The sequence below is a fragment of the Pogona vitticeps genome, chromosome 3 (assembly GCF_051106095.1).
Source record: "Pogona vitticeps strain Pit_001003342236 chromosome 3, PviZW2.1, whole genome shotgun sequence".
NCBI classification, from domain to species: Eukaryota; Metazoa; Chordata; class Lepidosauria; order Squamata; family Agamidae; genus Pogona; species Pogona vitticeps.
The window spans coordinates 175,661,131-175,683,370 of record NC_135785.1 but is presented as its reverse complement, the minus strand read 5'-3'; the positions used below and the strand labels follow the sequence as shown (position 1 = coordinate 175,683,370).

Sequence of the window (22,240 nt, the reverse complement as noted above, 5' to 3'; positions counted from 1 at the left end):
ACCTGCAAATAATAGTCATTGCTGATTTTTGCCAGTAATATGGTGGCAGCAGCATGCTGTCAAGTTGGAACCCACTGATATCAATCCTAATAGGGTTTTCAAGGTAGGTGAGATACTTAGTGGCTTTACCTGTTCCACTCCCCCAGTCAGTTTCCACATCTGAGTGCAAATTTAAGCCCAGGACTCCCGAGTTTTCGTCCATCGTTCTATCCACTACTACACCACACTGGTAGTCTGTAATACAGTATCACCTGCATATTAAGCTTATTAATATTTCCACTCTTTATTTGAATCTAATCTAGGTTTCTGTGCGAAAAATTCTGCGTGCAGATTGAACAGATAGGATGAAGAAAGGAAGCCCTGTCTGACACGATGGTCTATGGGAAACCTTTCTTCTTCTCTTACTGTGGCCTAACCGTAGCGTCTCGTCCAGAGTGCGGGGTTACTAGTACGCAACCTTGCGCAAACAGTAATAGGAACGAGAAGGTGACTTTCAGCCCCAGTAACGGGGCGAAGCCAAACATGCAGGGCAGCACCCAGTCTACAAGCTTTCACTGGAAAGGCCTTTTACTCTCGAGTAGACCCAAGGTCGACAATGACTCCAAATCACGCACATAGCAGGGAGGGCCCAGTCGCATGCCTGGCGCGCAACCCGGCGGCCCGGCGAGCGCTTCCTGCTCCTTCCTTCAGCGAACGTGTGAAGCCGCTCGGGAGGAGGAGGAGCTGCTCGGCGGGAAGGCAGCCCGGCGGGTGGCCGGCCTTCGTCGAGGGGGATGGCCGAGGGTTCGGGATAGGGGAGGAGCTGGAGCGAGAGGAAGGGTGTTTCCTGGCACGGCTTCCCGGTTTGAGCGGCTCAGGCAGGAAACTCCCAGCGTCGTGCGGGCCTCGGAAAGGAAAAGGGGCCCGGGCGCAAAGCACCCCCTTAGCGCCGGGGAACGAAGACTCAGGGAACCGAGCCCCGGGAGCTGCCGGCGAGGAGGAGGAGGAGGAGGGAAAACACCGCCGGCTTTCTTGCTTCGAGGCTGGGTGAGAGGAACTCTTCCCCCCCCCTCCCCGAGGCTGCCCTCCTCGTCGTTCCTCTCGCCGTCCCCTCAGAAGCCTGCCTTCTGAGGAGAGGCTCTCCTTTTGCCTTCGGCACCCAGGCTGGGGGGGGGGGGTGAAGGGGAAAGGAAAGCTCCGCCGCCTGGGCGGAAAAGCTCCCCTCAAGCTGGCCTTTTCGCCCCTGTGGCCTAAGCCGGGAGAGGAGGAGGGCGCAGCCTGGTCGCTCCCGGGATTTGGGCGGGCCTCGCTTGACTCAAAACTTCCTGGAAGTTGTTCGCTCTCCGGAGAAAGGAGAACCCGGCTTCCTCCGCGTCGCCGCGGCCGGGGCCTGCTTCCACGACCTCCGGAAGCCTCTTGTGGAGGAATTCTCCCCGGTTGAGTTTCTTCTGGTTGAGGCTGGAGGTCCATTCAAGGCTCGGCCCCAGGGCGGGCCCCTGGAGGTGTCCAAGGTTTAGGTTTCCCGGGATTAAGTGACGAGTGACCGGCGCACTGGTTGTCCGAAAGGGGATGCGAGGAGTGAGGAAAATCCCGCACCCGATTAAAAAAAAGGGTTACGAAAACGGGCACTGCGTGCAGGACTGCGCGTCTTGGTCTTAGCATCTTGAGAAGGGATCATAAATATATATACTGTATACGCTCACATACACAGTATGCTCATTCATTCATTCGGTTGGTTGCTTGCCCTTCCGAACCTACTACAGGAACCTTAGCGCAGGGTGGGGTGGAAAAAAATATGATCACATATTTTTCTTTCTTTCTGCTTGGATGATTTGTGGAAGAAAAAAAATCTGTTCTTAGGGACTGTGACAGAAAGCAGAGCTAGGAACTTAAGGTTGGTCAAATGAGGATGAATCATTATCACTACTGGGCACCTTGACTGGGGGGTGCAGGGAAGAGGAGTCAAAACAGTGTGGAGGGCAAAAGTATCTCAGCATTATATAAAATGGTGGATGAAATTAATACTGTTTCAGGAGTATCATAAGGGCTAATCAATTTCAAGAGTTTAGATGTGAACAAATAATATATTGATAGAATTTTTCCTGTCAGTCTGCTATAATCTATGTGTAGTTATCAAGATTCTTCATTGAAATCAGTGGGACATACTTCTTCCATATGTGCAGGACTGCATATGAAGTACGTGATTAAAAGGCAGCTAATCCATACAGAGCAAAGAAAATAAGATTTTTAAAAAAATTTACGAAGTATCTGCCTTTCTGTCGTTTTCAGAATTCTCTCTAATAAAACCCTAACTGCTCCCTTAGGGATAGTCATGCATTTATTAGGCAAAAAGTCATTGGAATTGCACTTGTTGATTCTAAATTAGATACACCTTGACTGTGGAAAGCCTGTGTAAGATGTAGCATGCAGTATGAGCATGGCCTGGAGAACTAGATATCAGTAATTCTTATCATTGGCTGTGCCAGCTGGGCTTTCTGGGAGAAGAAGCCTAAAACATCTCATAGGTAAAAGATTCTTTCTTGTGCTCTTAAGATGATTGCCCTTCTAGTCAGCTTTTAAGAAAAACAAGATAGATATTAAAGGGACTGATGAAAAACTCCATAATCCAGGAATTGATGCTGGGAGAGGTTGTAAAAATGGTGTTTAGAGGCTGTAGCATGTACTTGTTTTGGTGTTTGTGAAGAAAGAAATAGGAGGTCATATGTGGTATATGTGATACCCACACAGGTTGAGATTATCCTCCATGTAGCTGTTACAGAAACCTTTTGTGATAGTCGCTTCTGGAAAGACCTTATGTTTTCGTTTGTCATTGTATTTAACATATAGAATGGCCATATGTTAATAGACTGCTTTCCCCATTATTACTCATCGTAGGGCAGATTGACTGGAACCAGTTGAGCCTAGAATTCATCAGAATCTGGAGCACTACATGGTCTTCGTGACTAGTCCTAAAGTCTACGTCGCACTAGAATCGTAAACTTGTGTCTTAACTGTATCCCTTCTAACTGCAAGAGAAATCTCACAGGATAGAATGCTCCTGTCGACCATTGTGTCCTGTCACTCCCCAGCTAAGATTTGCAGTGGCATAGTCCAGAATGTAAGCCAATTGGTTAGGATAACACAGGGAAAGATATGATGTTTGAGTTCATAAAGGTACAAAAGTGTTTAGCATTGCTTTGATTGTCAAAAGTTAAAAACAGTATAAGTAGTTTTATCACAAATACAGTAGGACTCACATTAGTTTTGCTGTGCCACCAATGCTGTGCACTGTTTTCAATCTGTCAACAAATATGTGGTGAATGTGCTACAGGTAATGGTTACTTTCACTCTTGAGCTAATATAGAAACAAGAACTTTGTTGGTGTAGATTTAACCACAGTATTTGTGTGTGATTTTCTGTTTAAATTACTCAAAATTTGTACTGTGGCTTTCTGTGATTGTTTAGAATAGATAAGAAAACACTCTATCTGGAAAAAAGTTGAAAATTCTGCAGTCTTTCATGCTTTTCTTTTTGTAGTGTGAAACTGTATTTTTCACTTTGCTTGTGTTTTCCCCCCTTCCACTCAGATTTAGTATCTAAGAAATAAATGAGTTTGCATTTCCTCTGTCCCTAAGCTGGAATTTTTTGAGCAGCAGAAGAAGAAAAAAGCAAGTCATGCATATCATACGGCTATTTTTATATTTTTGGGGCCATGATTCCTTACATGCAGAAAATGAACCCCTGTCCAAACATCCTATTCAATAAATATGAAAGTTCATGTGCATAGTTTGGTAGTGTAGTTGTACTAGATGCTGGGCAGAACTATGTGAACAGCATCATTTTCTTGTTGTTTTCTGTTATCTTCTGTAACCAATATTAAGGCTTTTGCTCTTGTGTATTTCTTATTTTAGGTTAGCGCATGTAGGATATATTCTTGCTATTTACATAAATTGTTTTCATTATGGAGGAGACAGAATTCTAACGACATCCTTCTTGGGGGGTGGTGGAATTTGGTCACATATAACATTTTGCAATGTTCTGCTGAAATTTATTTTTACTTAAACATAGAGACCTGTATTTGTCTGAAAGGTCATGCCCCGTAGTTACTTAAAATAAGAACACTCTGGATATAAAACAATGTACTTAAGAGGTGTTGATCACTAACAAACATCAGCTACCAGTAGATTATCTATAGTCATCTTACCTCTTTTCCCCAAAGCCCTCCACAATAACCAGGTTCTCATGGCCTGCTGGAAGGTAAGGAATGATGCAGCCAGAAAACCATCCCTTGAGACAGTGGCGGCGAACCTTTTTGGTCTCGCATGCCCAAACTGAAAACAAACAAACCAACCCCAACAGGTGGCATGCTGCTGTGGCGGCAGTGTGCCGCCACAGTGGAGCCAAAAGTAGTGGTGGCAGAATCAGAAGTGGTGGCGGAAGGGGGAATCCCGGGCACGGATGTGCCTTGAGACCCCACTCTGGATCCACTGCCAGTACCAGCTGCTCCAGATCCGCCGCCAGCACCAGCTTCTCCGAATCTGCCTGCCGAAGTGTCAGCACTGCGGCTGTAGCCACCTCCTCAGGTTTGGCTGTGCGGGGAGGGGGAGAGTAGCGATCTGGCAACTTAAGGTTTGCGTGCCTGCAGAAAGGGCTCTGCGTGCCAGCTGTGGTATGCATGCCATAGGTTCACTGTCGCTGCCTCGAGGGAACACTTTTACAGTCTGGTATTTACCAGGTCTTCGTTGGAGGTAAAAGATAATATACAGACAAGTGGGCTGTTGGAGAAAGTACAGAGTGTTCTCTTTAAAGGTTCATTGCATTTCTGTGCTGCATGTAGAAGAGAAGAGAACATTTTTTTAATGTTCCCAAGCTGTTAAACTATTGTCTGGAAATTCACTTCCAGTTGGGCCAATATAGAAAAGTAATTCTTTAGACATGGGGGCCTTGTATTTATCAATGAATGTGAAGCCCGCTGGCACAGGTGGCCAGCCCAATTATCACCCATCCCCAGAACCCACTGGACCACTTACTGTGTGGCACAAGTGGCCAGCATCATTTCCTGCACCCCAATCGTGGCAGTAGCCTTGCTGCTGCAGACCCACCTCTCTGCTCGCCTGGCCACTCTGCAGCTGAGCAAGGAGACTTGTCCTCACACCCCCTTACCTGTTTAAACTGGACCTAGTTTACATGATGGAGATGTAGCAATACTTGAACTTTTTGCTGTGTATGACACATTGCTGTTAGTATTCTGGAAATTGTATTTTGCTAGATTAAGCTTCAGTTCCCACCCAGGCAGATGGATGTAGAACACATTGGCCCAAATCCTGTTGCTTGGCATAATAAATCAGACTAAATTAGGCCCATTGGGTTTTAAAGAGAGTCAACTTCCCTGTAATTTCAGTGGATACTAAAGTGAAGTGCAGTTAGAGTATGGTATTTTGAATCAATGGAATTTACAGAATAATTTGCTAATGGATTTTTATGGGAGATTTATTCGCCAAATCACTGTTGATTCAATGGGCCTGTTCTAGTGCAATTTACTACACTAAGCAACAGGATTTGGGCCATTGAAGTAGTAGTCAGAAGCACATTACAGAAGATTAGCACATTCAGTCTTGTCACCAAGTAACACCAGTTCCAAATGACTTCTGCCTCTTTAAGGCTTGAGATAAAAAAAGAGAGTAGGGAGAGAAACATCTGGGTATAATTGTCATATTGGTGATATTTTGACTAAATCTGATGGAAAAGAGAGATAGCAATCATCTATACATGAATGACTTCCTACCGCTGAGATATCCAAAATACTTTATCCAGTGGGAAGGAAGATAAGAGTATTGAAGAATCTCATAGACCATTGACTGTAAATTAGAAGTCTGATAGAACCACCTTCTCAGTTTTTCTGCAAGAATAAGTAGAATTACGAGTATTTCAGCATCCTGTCACCATTTTAGCAAAGTGTCTGAGAATAGTCACAGCATAAAATGGTGCAGAGAGAAATAGAAAAAAATCAAGCGCATCTGTCATTAAAGTTCTATGTCATGGTGACCAAGTGATTTTTATACTCCCTTTGGTCTGAAACCTCACTGAAAACAATTTAGTTCTTGATAAGAAAACAAACAACTGCATAGTTGGCTTGTTTATTATGAGGATTTGATGTTAAACAAATGGGAGACTGAATGGGTTTCGGTAGAAATCAAATACTGTGTTTTGCCTTACGTTGAGTGATTTGACAAATCATGAAATTTTGCAGCACTTCCATTTTGCTGATGTTAAGTTTTGCATTATAGCAGTTGATGTAGTAGTAATAGCAGTGATCCAGATCTCCATAGGCTTACCTTGAAATTTAGTGTGCATTCCTCTATAGCTGTTGACAATTGAAATCAGAATGTTTCGAAGAATATTTTGTCTTGCTAATTAAGCTACAGTGGGGTCTTGACTTGAGAACTTAATCCGTATTGGAAGGCGGTTCTCAAGTCAAAAAGTTCTCAAGTCAAATCTGCATTTCCCATAGAAATGCATTGAAAACCATTTGATCCGTATCTGCTCTTTTCCGTCCATAGAAACTAATGGGAAGCTGCTATTCTGCCTTCAACCACTAGAGGGGGATATTTTGTTTCTTTTTTTTCTTAGGTCAAGAAAGGTTCAGGGAAGGCAGGGAAAAGACAGTCCAGGCAGTACAGTACCAGGCAGTCTGAAGACTGTCTCCCAATCCACTCTCTAAATGCTGGGAAGAGTGAGGAAGCAGACAGGCACCCTTTTCACTGGCCAACAGTTAACTGAAAGTTCACATTTTGCACTTTCCCTGCCTCCCACGTGGGTTTTTTTTCCGTCCTTAACTCAAATCTAAGTACTTAACTCAAGTCAATATTTTCCTATGAGAGCGGTTCTTAAGTCAAAATGTTCTTAACTCAAGCCGTTCTTAAGTCAAGACCCCACTGTACCACAGAATGTGTTGATTCTTTTTTGTACTAAACTATCACTATGTACTGGATGCTATGTAGAACTTGGAGAGGTAACAGCATCTACCTAAATAGCTGACAATTTCTATTAGATGAACTTGTCAGGAATGAGGAATATTTGACAAATAGGTAGACAACTTGAGTAAAGGAAAGCCAGTACATCACAAGAAAAGTTAGGTTACAGTAGCTTCAGGTGACAATGTTAATAATGCCTTTGTTCCACTTCAGGATACTCTGAGCACTCTTCCAACACCATGAAAAATTCTCTAAATTGCACAGGACTAGAATTTTGATAAAAGGCAGGCTAGGTAACTTTAAATTGCAACTAGAAGATTTAGGAATCTTATGTTGTCATCTTCTTTGTATAGCTAAAACATAAAAGTAGTATGGAAAATATAGTAACCTTTATTGATCAGGTGCTTAGCATGGAACGAAATGGTTGCTACCTTTATGCAGTACAGATGAGATCTTTTGTAAGTTCCAATACTATTGAAAAACTGTCTTCAATTATGAAGGGGCCTTGCAATTTTTATTAGAGCATTTAATTGTATTTCTCACTTGCTTATACGTCTTTAAGAAACTGGCATAGGTTTTAGGTATACAGTATCTTTATAATTATCTAATGTCTGTGTAATTTGTAGCAGTAAAGAGAATCCTTTTCCAACCTGCCCAGAAGTACTGAATTATAAGCAAGGACTAGCTATGTGGCAGTCTGCTGAATTCTTTGTTTTTGAATCACTGCATTTGTGCTGATGAAACTATTTCTATCTTTTCTGTAAGTTGGATATTGGCTTTTCTTGCTTGCCTAGAGCTGAAATGAGGAAGCATACAAACTTGGTAAAGTGAAACAGCAACAAGTTGGTTCCTTTTTCACCTCAAATTAACATTTCCAGGCAGAACCATGGTGGTTTGATAAAGCGGGCAAGTTCAATTCTAAGCCCAAGTAAATGGGCCAATAAAGTGTGTGTATATAAATTTTAGTAAATTTAGTTCTACTAAAGTCAGTAGGATTTATATGAGAAGTGGAGTTCCCAGTATTGTACTGTGGCTAGAAAAACCATATTTTCTCTGCAGCTACTATGAAGATTATTTCTAAGATGAGAGAGAACAGGGAAATGTTGGATAGTGATGGTGCTGGATGGCATCATTAGGAATGGGCCTTTAGTATTTATGCACATTTTTATATTCTTTCATTAATTAGAGAATAGATACTCTTAATCATGAGTGATTCACATTAACAAAAGAGGGATACACAAAAGTTTTATGTCCCCACCCCCTTTAAATGTAACCTGTCTTTCATCCTTTGTTTGCCAAACTAGCCAGGAAATGTTTCATCTAGTGGTGTCAGGAGGGCTGATGTCAGCAGCCAATCAGAACATCTGAAGGGGGAGTAGGAATTTTGAATCTGTAAAAGGGACTGGGTTGGTTTAAACCCAGGGAAGAATGCTATTTCGTGGTTTCAGTTACCTATTTTTCCATGCATAAGACGCCCTCATGTATAAGATGCTCCCCCCCACTGTTCTAACCCAAAATTTCTTTCTTTGAAAAAAGGGGAGGGGGAAAGCAAGACTCATCAAAGTGCCTTATGTTGAGTGATCTGACAAATCATGAAATTTTGCAGCACTTCCATTTTGCTGATGTTAAGTTTTGCATTATAGCAGTTGATGTAGTAGTAATAGGCAAATACTGTACATATAAAATGTTTTGTTAATCGGTTTTAATCTGAGAAGGTTATGTTACAGAGAATTTTTTCCTGTCTGTCCTTCAGAAATAGTACTGTATAGGGGATTTGACTAGCAGTTTTGGTACCTCAGGCTTTGCTGCCCTGTTGGTTACGTTTGTGTCACATGAAACTGGTGTATGTGTGGAGAGGGGAGAGGAATGGGAAGGAAGAGCTGGATCTGAGCATACGGTGGTGCCTTGACTTGCGAACTTAATCCGTATTGGAACCATTTCCCATAGGAATGCATTGAAAACCGATTAATCTGTTCCGGCCGAAGGAAAAAAATACTAAAAATAAAACACTGCAAGTCCCTTGCTAGGACTGCAAAAAACAAAAAACAAAAACAAAACAAATCCAAAAATAAACATTGGAGCAAGTCCCACGCTGGGACTGCCAAAAACAAAATCACAAAAAAACACAACAAAGCAAAAGCAAAGTGTGCTGCTTATATACCGCCCCATAGCGCTTCAAGCACTCTCTGGGCGGTTTATAAGTTAATTATGCAGGCTACACATTGCCCCCCCCCCCAGCAAGCTGGGTACTCATTTTACCGACCTCGGAAGGATAGAAGGCTGAGTCAACCTTGAGCTGCTACCTGGGATTGAACCCCAGGTTGTGAGCACAGTTTTGGCTGCAGTACAGCCGTTTAACCACTGCGCCACGAGGCACAGAAACATACCCGCCCAGCCCAAATCTACCCTCCAAAACCCACCCAGAACAACTTTTTTAAAAGAAAGAAAGCAGCACCTTACCAGTCCAAAGCCTCTTAGGGGTCCCCCGCTGCTGCCAATCACCACCTTTGGAGGTCTCCCAGAGCTTCCCTGCCTCCATGGGAGACCTCCCGGCGGTCCCCCACTGCTGCCGATCGCCGCCTTCAGGCTTTCATGCGGGGGGGGGGTACACTGGGCCTACCAGGTACAAAGCAGCAGCCTCTTCGCCACCAACGTTTAAGTTTTTTGAATTTCCTGCCCCTTTTCCCTGCCTGTTTCTGTTCGTAGGTCAAAGCTCCGGCTGCAAGTCAAAGCAAAATTTTGCGGCCGGAACTGTTTGTAAGTCAAAATGTTCGTAGATCAGGGCATTCGTAAGTCAAGGCACCACTGTGCAGTGACCATTTTGGTTCTGCACCTGTTTTGCATTTCCTACTACTGGGTGAAGAGCAACTGGATGTAGTACATCACTCAGGGCAGCCAGCTTCACACTCGTCCAGTGACAAACACCAATGGATGGGTTCATGTCCTTCCAGCAGCAGATTTCCTGCACTCTAGATTTTGGTGCCCAGGGTCGTAGTGCCAGTCACACTGCCTTCATTATTCTGGGTTTGACACATTATCTTTGAACCTGAAACGGTACTCTAACAATGTGTACCAAATTTCATTGTGATTTCTGAGTCCTCAAGGCAGTCATATTATAATATATTTTGTGTTTTCATTCTCCTTTGTTACTGTGGATAGAAAGAGGTGTCATCAGGAATTGTGCCTTGAATGTGCTTACGAAAGGGAAATCTGATACCTCAGCATTCACCTAAAATACGGCTGCCAACAAGCTTGCAAAGAAGGAATGCCAAACCTGTTTGTTAAGCTAACAGCCTCTATTTGCGTGTCCAGTTAGTGAATGTAATCATTCTACCTGTTAGATTAATCCTGCATTTGTTCTGGGTATTTTTATGCAACCTCTCAGAATACTGGACTGTGGATTAGCATGTTAGCAATCAGTAGTCAATAAAACAACAGTGGTAACTTCCTCTACCTAAATTTGCATATATATTTTGTCTATTAGAGAACTTGTTTTCATTAGAAATAGGTCTGGAGAATTAAAGCAGCATTCTGCATTTGAGAAAATAATAATGAATTTGGTATTATTTCTATCAGTGATTTTTTTCTTAAACTAGGCGTATGTTAAGACAAACCTTTTGAATATGAGTCATTGCTTCCAGATTAGTGAGTTTATGTTGTTTATAGCAATAGCAGCATTCACGTTATCAAATGGAATGAGATGAAGACAGTGCAGAGGTTACAGGAAAGCAAGATGTTCTGTTATATAGAACAACAGGAAGCTAGAAATTCTGTTGCTAGGTGACATACTGGGAGCTATAGCAAAAAAAATTCATTGTGCAAAAATGTACTAATGACCGTGATATGATATATGAATCATACTGCATTTTAAGTTTGGTGTGAGAGTGTATTTGCAGTTCTAGCATTCAGCACTGAGACCCAAGAGGCAAGGAGCAAGTGAGGTTTTCCCTGAAGTAACTATAGCAAGTTCCCTCCCGTCTGCGCTTCCAGTGATGTGAAGGTAGATTTCAGTAACAAAACATTAGGTACTGGGTCTATAGTAGGTAGTAAGCCCTTTCACTTATTTCATGAGTTAAGATTCTTGTAGTTTTTTGATGTGTTGACCACTAAGATAGGAGTTTTCTAGCTCATCCATGTTAGATGAAAGTTTGTTCTGAATATTTCCTAAATGTGATGTTTAGCAAACTAATGCTCCTTAGGATGTGGTAAACCTTGTTATCTCAGCATCTCTTTATCAGCATGAAAAGCATTTTGTGTTGAATTTTGTGTCAAATATCAACAAAGGGGTTGAGCTAGAATATTTTTCTTCCTACACATAACACACCAACAAATGACTTGTGCCTCTGCTCCTAAAGCAAACCACAGTGAAACTGCTTGTTTATACACATTGCCAGTTTAAAAAAAAACTTGTTTATTTCATGGTATTTATATATGCATGTTTGCAGAGAGAGCGAACGAGAGAGAAAAGAATAAGCATGACATGAAATATACTAAGTCTTTTTTAAACCTTGTTCTTTTTTGATAGAATCAGAATGACTGCTCAAGTTACCCTGGAGGACGCTTTGTCCAATGTAGATCTTTTAGAAGAATTACCACTACCAGATCAACAGCCATGTATTGAGCCTCCTCCATCATCCTTGCTTTATCAGGTATGTTGTCTGTAAAAGAGCCTGGCTGCATAGTTTAATGTGTTGGGTATCTGGTGGCAGAACCAGAGATTGGGGCTTCAGTTAGCCCATTGTGCCTTCTGTGAACAGAGCCAGCCTGTGTGGCCTTGGGCAAGCTGTATATTCCCAGGAAGTTCCCAAGGATAGGAATGGTAAACCACTTTGGAATATTCTCTATCTGAAAAAGGTCATCATAAATCGGCATCAACTTGTGCGTGTGTGTGTGTATGTATTGTATGTATGTGTGTGTGCTTCTGTTCATGTGTCTTTGTGCCTGCTACATGTGTGTGTGCATATGAAGGAGAGAAATCTGTGTAGCACTTAAAAGAGCTCTGAATTACCTTGGTTTGAATGACTTTTCCCCCCAAGATTATTAATCTCTTTAGCCTATGTTTTTCCTTTCTTACAGCCAAACTTCAACACCAATTTTGAAGATAGGAATGCATTTGTCACAGGTATTGCAAGATACATTGAACAAGCAACAGTTCATTCTAGCATGGTAAATGATTTTTATTAAGATTACCTTTTCTTTTTTCATAGCAACAGCATAAAATATATGAGAGCAATATTTGCATTGCTGGTTTTACTGCCATGTATGGAGAAAGGTGGATTTTTATATGCCAAAACAGATGGCATTCTTGTGTACTCAGATTGGAATGGGGGCTGTAATGTCTTGACATTTCAGTAAATTTCAACAAGGAATATACACATCTTCAGGAATTGTACAGGACAAAATTATCAATGGGGTGAGGATTTCTGTGACATGTCATTTTTTCTAAAACCTTTATTTGAATTTATAATTAAGTTAAAACATGTTTATAAGTAATCTGGTGAGAATTAAGTGGTTTTTATTTTGGTTGGAAATTCTTTTGGTCTTTTTAAAGAGTTATGTCATATTTCTGAGTTTTGTAATAAATGTTATATTTTGTCTGTCAGCAACCCTCCCAGTGATTTCAGCATGCGTAAAAGTAGATGTTTAGCAAGTGTAAAATTAGATCTTTTGTTCAAGAGTTTGGATTCTCAGTAGGGATGATAATATTTTGTTTTAGAAATTGTGTGAAGTTAAGATGTCAGCCCAAAAGTGTTTTAATATTTAACAGCATTGTGATACTGTGAAATGGAAGAGGAGTTTAGTGAGATTTACCTTTGCTGAGAATGGGCAACATCTTTTCAAGAGAATTTCTTCTTAAACTGCAGGTTCATCAAATACCCAGTCAGAATTTTGTAAGGATCTCTGTACAATGATGATTGCTTTAAACATTCCCTTAAATAAATTAGATAGTGATAGCCTCAGACATTTCGTGGAGAAGTACACCAGTTATCCAATTCCAAATGAATCAACTTTAAGGAAAAATTATATCTCTGCCTGCTATGAAGAGGTGTCAGGAAAGATAAGATCTGCTGTTGACAACAAAAATATATGGATTTCAATACACTGGCTTGATGGTGTAAAAAGTGGAAACATCTTCCTCTTTGTAACAGACACTGCTCCACACATGACTAAGGCAGCCAAGGGACTTAAACTTCTTTATCCAAAAATGATCCATATTGCATCACTTGCACATGGTTTATATAGAGTGACTGGAAAGATTCAAAGCAACTATTCTGATGTAGATGAGGTAATTTCAAATATGACAAGTTGGGGTTCTTGGCTGGATGCAGCTATATATTTTCCAACAAATTATGATTCCTTGCAGTGGATAATTAAACAATTTGGCTGTCGTGAATCTTCGTCCATACACATTGTGCAAGGTTCCTTTTCTGAAACCTTGGCTGAAAACTTGCCGTATATAGAATCTAACTTTAGTGGATTATGAAGAGCAGTCACCCACCTTGAAACTGTAGGAATGGGACTTAGTGATGCATTGAAAATTGTGAAACAAACGGAGGGTGATTTAAAGTGAGCAAAAGGGATAGTGGCTAAAAAATTGTGATAAACTACAAGCAGTACCACAATCTAATTTGAGTTATTCTATTCTATACTTTGCAAAATAAGTAACATTCTAAATGGACTTGAAGCAAAATTTGATGACTTTGATGACTAAGAGTGGCTGTTTTCCAGCAGTTGGGTTTGGGACTAAAGGCGAGAGATATGACAGATTAATATGTATATTTCTATTCTTTTAAAAATACATGTTTAAACATACAGTATAATTTTTTGGTTAACACATTTGTTGAGAAAAAATTGGAACCTTAACCAAGAAAGCCACCTTGCACCGTCTAGTGACTTTTTTTGGGGGTGTAAAATATATTTTAAAAGAGCTCAGGTATGCAGGTAGGAATACGGAAAATAATTCCCATGTTCTCTAGAGTGCCCAAAGGCACTTTTTGAACAAACACATTTCCAGATTTAAAAAATAATAAAAATTGGGGAAGATATGCCCCCTGATAAGGGAGCTGAAGGAGTCACAAAAATGGTACTGGGAGAATGTATGTGGGTAACCTGTTGCCCTCCTTAGAGGCTAGATGGGCCTATATCATCTGAACCTGGTTGGGGTCAGTTTCTTGCATTAGATATATTTGTGTACATCAGAGCTTAGCATTAGCCACATTCTTTGACAATTGGGAATCCTAAGAATATTCCTGTTCTTTGCATTGTTTCACAGACTGCTGTGGTTTCTGGTTGTGAAGCAATAATAATTCTTAAAAACAAAAGAGTTTGACTGTCATCAGTTCTGTATCTCTGTAGATTTTATACTTACTTTGCTATGGCATATGGCTACTGCAAATAAACTTTGGTTGATTGATTGAGGACTGTCGACCTAATAGCATTTCATATGAAATAAATGAGAGTGATTTCTTAGTAGATATGTTCAGGAGTGGAACATCATTTCAGGAATTCAATTTGCATTCTGCCATAAGGTTTAGAATTGTATCTCTTTTGCAACTGTGCATCAGTGTGGGTTTTGAATCTTTTTACTATCACTGATTTTAGCAGTATTTCCTGTATTTTCTGTCAAATGCCAGTTTTTGCTTTATTGCAGAATGAAATGTTGGAAGAAGGCCAAGAGTATGCTGTTATGCTATACACATGGAGAAGCTGCTCAAGAGCCATCCCTCAGGTAAAAAAGCAAAATCAAACCAGAGGACTGTCAGTTCAGTTTTCTTACAGCCCTACTAGGGGCAGAGCCAAATTGAACCTGTACTCACTTCATTTTGCCCCGTCCTATAGAGCAGTGGTCCCCAACCTTTTCTGAACCGCGGACTGGTTGGGGGTCCATGGGGGGCACCCCCCGTGCTTGTGAGGGCATGGCTGCTCGTGTGCATGGGCAGGGAGGGTGCACTTGTGCATTTGCGGATGGGTGGGGCATGCTCATGGGTGGGCGGGGCATGCACATGTGCAGGTGGGTGAGGTGTGCTTGCTGGTGAGTAGGGCACCCATGTGGGCGGGCGGGCCATGTGTGTATGTGGGCATGCATGGGGGGAGTGCACGCAGGGGGCAGGAGATCTGTCTCCGCGGTCACAAACCGGCACTTGGCTGAAGACTGAGGGCTGGGGACTCCTGCTATAGAGGAACCTCCTGCTCTCATTGTGGATGTTCTTACGGAACTGTTGGGCCAAGGAGATTTGGGTTTCATTGTAGCAGTGGTCTTCAATTGTTTCCCAACCGTGGACTGGTTGGGGCTGTGTGGCTCACCCGCAGGGGCGGAGCTCACTTGTATGCATGCACACATCACTCTCACAGGGGACACTCATGTGCATGCACACAGTGCACTTGCACTGTGAGTACACTGTGCGCTTGTGTGCAAGTGCACTGTGTACTCACAGAACACATGCACGCGACGGCGCTCGACTGAGGGTAGGAAATCTGTGTCCATGGCCCGGTCCTGGATAGGCCGTGGACTAGGGGCTGGGGACTTCTGCATTATAGGATCAGCCACCTCTGTGGGGTTTTTAAGCCCCTTTCCACTTTACCTTCTAGTTTTTTTGTTTCAAGAAGTGGGTAAAAAGTTAAAAAAGGGAATTGTACAACATTTTGAAAGTACAAGGGAGGAAAAAAGACCAGCTCAGTCTTTTTCTCAAACCTGCAGAATTAGAGGAATTTCTACAAACTTTAAAATGTCCAATAATCTGCAAAGTATAATTGGGACATTATTGGGTAAGATCTGTATTTTGTAGCTAGCAACTCTGGGATTTGTATGGAAGTACATTCTTTGACATTTCAAGAGAGAAATACTCAAGTCCTGGTCTTGAACATGGTGACCGTGTATACTCTGAGCATACATATATAATTTGTCCTTTGGTTTGTCTTTGAGAAAACTCTAGCTGCATTGTGGTAATTTGATTAATGTACCCTTGCAGCCTTAACACAGTATTCAGTTAAAATACTTAATGGCTTAGGATGTTCTTGCTGTTCGCTTATTTATTTTGCAAACCATAGGGCACATGGCACATCATAGTTTGGAAACTGAAATCTTTGTGGAGGTTGAAGTGGAGGAAAACTTGTGCAAAATGTCTCAATAATTTGTTGAACGTCCAACTTCTCTCTCTTTTTCAGGTGAAATGTAATGAGCAACCAAACAGAGTGGAAATTTATGAAAAAACAGTGGAGGTTCTAGAGCCAGAGGTCACAAAACTGATGAATTTTATGTATTTTCAGGTAAACAGAAACTAGTTACTGGCACAATTTTATTTGTTGTTACAGTTGATGTTTTTAGTGGGCAAGTTACTTCAAGAGTTTTTGTGTTCATCCAACCAGTGGGTACATCCCAGCTCTTGTTTAAAGTTTTGTCATACCTTGAAGTTAAATGGAGGGTAACGTGAGCTGTGGGTTTTTAAAGCTTATATTTATTTTTTATCAACAGAGAAATGCAATTGAAAGATTCTGTGGAGAGGTGAAGCGTTTATGTCATGCAGAGAGGAGAAAGGATTTTGTATCTGAAGCTTATCTGATCACGCTCGGGAAGTTTATCAACATGTTTGCAGTTTTAGATGAACTGAAAAATATGAAGTGCAGTGTGAAGAATGACCATTCAGCCTACAAGCGGTAAGAGGTTTGATGGTGGAGATAGAGTTTGGAAGTATAGTTTTGGAAAATGGTTAATTCTTGCTAGTGTGCTGGAGTGGCAATTTGTTGTTACTAATAACTGCTCTAAACTGTTCTCTGCTCTAAAAACAGAGAGTTACGTTATATTAATCTTTTTGTTAAAAAAAAAAATTAGGGCGGAAAAGAGAATGGCATAAACATTCCACTGAAAACTCCTCTAAAGATGCCCAAAAGTATTCTTTCAAAGCAACTTAAAAGAGACTAGAAAATGCTGCTCCTTTCATCTCCCTCTCAGAAGAGTAGCAGTGTGGCTCCTGATTGCTACGTTACATTTGAAATATATGCTTGTTGTACCCTCATAACTTCATAGCTGCATCAATGTTGTTACTGCCACCAGACAAGTACGAGTGTTTTCTAATAACAAGCCTTGGCTAAATAGAGAAGTGCGCCTTTTATTAAAAGCCGGAAATGCTGCTTTTCATTCTGGTGATGAACTACAGTACAGAGAGGCCAGAGCTAAACTGAAAAGGGGCATTAGGGATGCCAAAGAATTGAGCCAGAGAATTGAGCAACATCTTGAGAGTTCTGACACTCGTCGAGTATGGCATGGCCTACGACAAATCACGGGGCAGAGTAACAAAAACAGTCTGTGTAGCAGCAGTGATTTTTTGGCTGAGCAGTTAAATCAATTTTTCAGCCATTTTGAGGTGGAAACAGGAACAACCATTATTCCAGCACCTACTGTCTATAATACATCACTAGAATCTACCATCGACAAACAACCACTAGTACTGCAGATTTCAGATGTGAGACGCGCTTTCCAGAATATTAAGGTTCGAAAGGCAGCTGGACCAGATGGAATCATGGGACGAGTTGTTAGGGGCTGTGCTGCAGAATTAGCTGGAGTTTTTACGGATATTTTCAATGTATCCTTGTTGCAGTGTTCAGTTCCCACTTGCCTGAAGACATCTATTATAGTGCCAGTCCCCAAGCAGTCAGCTGTGGTATCTCTCAATGATTATAGACCAGTAGCTTTAACATCTGTTATTATGAAATGTTTTGAGAGATTGGTGCTGGATTACATTAAGGCTAGTCTTCCACCTTCTTTGGACCCATGGCAATTTGCATACAGGAGAAATAGATCTACTGATGATGCTGTGTCCATTGTACTCCATACTGTATTGAGCCACTTAGAACAACAGGGAACTTATGCGAGGCTGTTGTTTGTGGATTATAGCTCTGCTTTTAATACCATTCTACCAAATAGGTTGTTTTTTAAAATGATCAACCTGGGATTACCTCAGGAGATCTGCATGTGGATAAAGGATTTTCTGACAGATAGGCCACAGTCAGTAAGGATGGGATCTCACCATTCTTCTACCCTGGTACTAAGTACAGGAGCTCCCCAGGGCTGTGTGCTAAGTCCCTTCCTCTATTCCCTGTACACACATGATTGCACCCCACTGTATAACACCAATGCAATTATTAAATTTGCGGATGATACGACAGTGGTGGGTCTCATAAATAAGAACAATGAGTCTGCTTATAGAAAGGAAGTACAAAGGTTGATACTTTGGTGTAAAGAAAATCATCTCACACTTAACATCAAAAAAATTAAAGAACTCATAATTGATTTTAGGAGGAAGAGAAATGTACATTTACCGCTGTACATAAACGGTGAGGAAGTGGAGAGAGTTGGTAGTTTTAAATTTCTGGGTACTTACATCTCAGAGGACCTCTCATGGACTATAAATGGCAACATGCTAATGAAGAAGGCACAGAAGAGGCTGTATTTCCTGAGAATGCTCGGCAAGTTAAATTTATCTCAGCATTTACTTCTGTCATACTATCGTAGCACCATTGAGAGTGTCCTAACCTATGGCATTCTGCCATGGTTTGGGAGTAGCTCCGTAGCGGACAAAAAAGCTCTACAGAGGACCATTAAAATTGCCCAGAATATCATCGGGCTCCAGCTACCAATCCTGGATGACATCTTCACATCCCGCTGTCTAAGGAAGTCACACAGCATCCTGAGAGACTCTTCCCATCCTGCTTATAACTTTTTTGAACTGTTACCATCTGGCAGAAGATATAGAACAATTAAGACTCGGACCACACGTTTTCTCAATAGTTTTTATCCCAGAGCTATAATTGTAATTAATAATGAGCTTAAAGACCACCAGTAGTGAATAATTAGTTGGACTGTGTTACTTGGCCTGCGGTGTAGATGTTTGTATTTTTAGTGGGGGATTTTTAGTGGGTGGGGAGTGTTTGGGGAATTTTATGTGTGTGCATGTGTCTGGTGTCTGGGTGTCTGTGAATTTCGTTGTATGGGTATCCTGTGTATATACTTACAATGACAATAAATTATTATTATTATTATTATTATTATTATTATTATTATTATTATTATTATTATTATTATTATTATTATTATTATTATTATTATTATTAACAAGAACATAATTTATTGCAGGTAATTGCTACTTTCAGTTACCTTCAGAGTTCTGAAGGGTGGAGTTGGTAGCATATTTCATAATGTGTTAAATTGTACTAACTCCTGCCATAGCTGGATTTGTCTCACAGTCGCTTTTGTGGCCCTTTGATGACTGCATCAGTCATTTTCTTGTTCTGAACTACTTGAGGTCACTAGCTCGCTGTAACCCTGTGTGGGTTGTGGGTGTCATGCATGTTGAATTAGTGCTGTTTCATGATGACGAGCACATTTTCCTCTTCCTGTGTGCCATGTGGCATGGAACTGTCATGCATGCTGACTTCTTGTCCTGTGAAATGTATGTGTCATTCTGGCACTATACAGTTGCTGTGCTCACGTATTTTCCCATTTTTATGGATGAATGTCAAGTGCTCCATATGGCTTTCACTGTGTTTCTTTCCTAAAATTTTTGTTTTTCTAAAATTTTGTTTGATGTCTGCAAGCTCCACAGGGACTTCCAGACTGAGTTTTTGCAGCATTTTACTCTTGTGGGGAAAAGCATGTTTCTTTCTCTTTGTCTTCATGTTGCCTATAGTATTGCTGTTGTTATCTACTGTCTTACAGGTTTATGTAACCACAAGATGGCACTAGTTGCCTGCTGCAGTCCTGTTCCTTACTGTAGTAAGTGGCAGTAGAGTATGTCCATTTAATCAGTGGGGATTTGGTGACTCAACTCCTCCATGATCCATTGGACCTCCTCTAGTGCAGCATATTTTATCAAGCAACAGGATTTCTGCCTATATTTTGGGGTATACGTATAAAACACATATGCTGCTCCCCAATGTAAAATGACTTAGAACTATCGTTTTCATTATTATTTGTCTCTATGAAGATCTTTGCAACAGAAGCCTGGTTTTGCATTAAAGAAGACATTATTTCAGCTGTATCTTCAAACCCAGGGTTGAGCCCAATTTCTGTGCTGGTACCTTGTGCAGTAAAATATCAATTTAAGTTTTTGTCCTGTTTCATCACAGCTGAGTGTTGTAAATTTGGGGTAATGAGGGGAAGCCATCAGTCTGATGTTTGAGCCTCGGGGCTTCTCATTCAAGCCAACTAAGCAAGCAAGCACTAGATTCCTTACACCTGGAAAAGTTTGGGATATTATTTTTGCCACAGAGTAGACAAACTGTTGATTGTGTGTATTTCCAGGTTTTGCACTTTCCACAGTTTTTCTCATTAGGCATGGTAGCCCTGACCTCTAAGCAAATGTGCATAGGGACTGGATTGTTAGAAGACAGAGTATTCTTCTCACACAACACCTGCAAAACCCTGCTTGTCAGGAAAGTGCCAGGTGGTTGATTATGATGTTAATTATGATGAATAGCCTCATTAATCTCGCATTGTTGCCTTTTAGAAAAGTCCCATTCTGAGTAGGGTTTTCTGTACAGAAGACAACCACCTAGTGTCTGAGTGCAAGATCACTTGCATTCAGAGTGGGCGATTGCTTTGCACCACTGTAGCAGAGGAGGAGGTGGGGGAAGAAGGAGGGAACCGAGTTTTCTAAAAGCTTAGCCTTTAGCTGGCAGCTGAACATGACACTTAATGACTTCATGAACATTTGGAACTTGGATTTGTGCTCTGTAGAGGCATATAGTAAAGCTTTGAGAGGTGTGTTTGCTCTATCGCTGCTGTGAGTTTGGTTTCTCGTATTCTTTAGGGTGACATTTCCAGAATTGATGTTTTCTACATCTTTTTTAAAAAAAACAATTTAATTGCTTTTAAATCATTTTTAAACCTTTACCTTTTTTCCTGTGTGTATATAGCTAATATTTGCCCCAAATTACTGTGCCACAAAACACACTCTATGAAACTAAAGAGACTTCTCCTTGTCCTTTAGTGTCTTGTCTTTTTTCTATTTAGCATATTTTTAAATTCTCTATGTGAGTGGACATGCAGAAGAATAGTTGCCTTTTGCTTGGTGGTTTTGTTACTGACTGTACCAGCCAACTTTCTAAATGTAATGAGAAATATCTCTCCCAGTTTTGTCTCTTGGCTGGATTGCTCAAACTAGCTTTCCATTAGCTGCCAGCAATAATGAGATTGCTGCAGGGATGGAGTGTGTTTGGGTAACTACCTGTGAGTCTTTTCTTGCCCAGTGCACTTCTTTTTATGGGTCTCCATGTGCCCCAGGGGACTGTGATCTTCCAGCCCGGTCCATTTTGTTCATGTGTATATGTGAGGCTGGAGGCAAGAAAACAGCTATTCTCAGTGGAGTGCCGTCTCGTCCCCTCTCCATAGAGACAGGGGTACAAACTTCACCTGTGGCCTGCTTCCAAAAGACGGAGGCTACAGAGACAGACCCAATAGCAGTGGAGGAAGAAGTGCGAAGGTTGACGGTTGAGGAAAGCGGGAAAACCTTGATTGGAAAGGAACAAAAACCCCGGGTAGAGGTGGAGGCGGGGTTTGCAGATATAAAAGGGGGAGAAGGGGAACTGCCTCCAAGTTGGGAATGGATTTGGATGAAAGACCCTTGGACAGGGAAGTGGGAAAGCGTCCAAATACCCAAAGAGGAGGCAGACTATAGCAGGAGGAGAGAAGTGACCCCGAGACCGTCTTATTGGGGTGAGATGGAGGCAAAGGAGTGGAGGAGGAAACTTAGGGAAGAAAAAGAGCGTGTAGGGAGAGAAAGGAGGGAAAAATTGAATGGAGGGTGATGCAGACCCAGATGAGGGGGTATCTGTTGGACCGTGGCAGACCCTTATGCCCTCCAGGGAACCCGCCTGGGTGGGCCTCCGGGATGAGGACACAGTACCCCTATTGGAAGGAGAACCCGGACTACTATTGAACTCCAATCCACCAGGAGACTGGCTGGGTCCTTGGAACTCTGTTGGGGGAAACCTCTTTAAAGAAGAAGACTGGAAGCCCCTCTCTGACCCGTTGTTAGGAGGTGATAAAACTTGGAATGCTTTCGCCAGTACAGTGGTGCCCCGCATAGCGACGTTAATCCGTTCCAGGATTAATGTCGCTATCCGGAAACATCGCTAAACGGAACAAAAAATCCCATAGGAACGCATTAAACCCGGTTTAATGCGTTCTTATGGGGCAAAAACTCACAGTTCAGCGAAGATCCTCCATAGGGGCGGCCATTTTCGCCGCCTCAGTAAGCGAGGAATCCGTCCAGAAAACGGGGCGGCCATTT

General features: G+C 41.6%; 1 protein-coding gene across 3 annotated transcripts in view; it reads left to right on the top strand.

The window, feature by feature from the left end:
• Nucleotides 1-750: 750 nt before the first annotated feature.
• The window catches only part of CYFIP1 (cytoplasmic FMR1 interacting protein 1), a 75,366-nt gene continuing 53,876 nt past the window's right edge, over nt 751-22,240 (top strand). The window contains exons 1-6 of one of the 3 annotated variants that reach the window (XM_020796785.3): nt 751-1,026; nt 11,479-11,602; nt 12,030-12,119; nt 14,605-14,682; nt 16,119-16,220; nt 16,426-16,607. In XM_020796785.3, coding sequence (XP_020652444.1) covers nt 11,486-11,602; nt 12,030-12,119; nt 14,605-14,682; nt 16,119-16,220; nt 16,426-16,607 — 569 coding nt within the window. In that variant the 5' untranslated portion in view covers nt 751-1,026; nt 11,479-11,485. Of the gene's footprint in view, nt 1,027-10,818; nt 10,954-11,478; nt 11,603-12,029; nt 12,120-14,604; nt 14,683-16,118; nt 16,221-16,425; nt 16,608-22,240 lie in introns of those variants that run through there. The other 2 variants (XM_020796786.3, XM_020796787.3) reach the window with 2 other exon arrangements.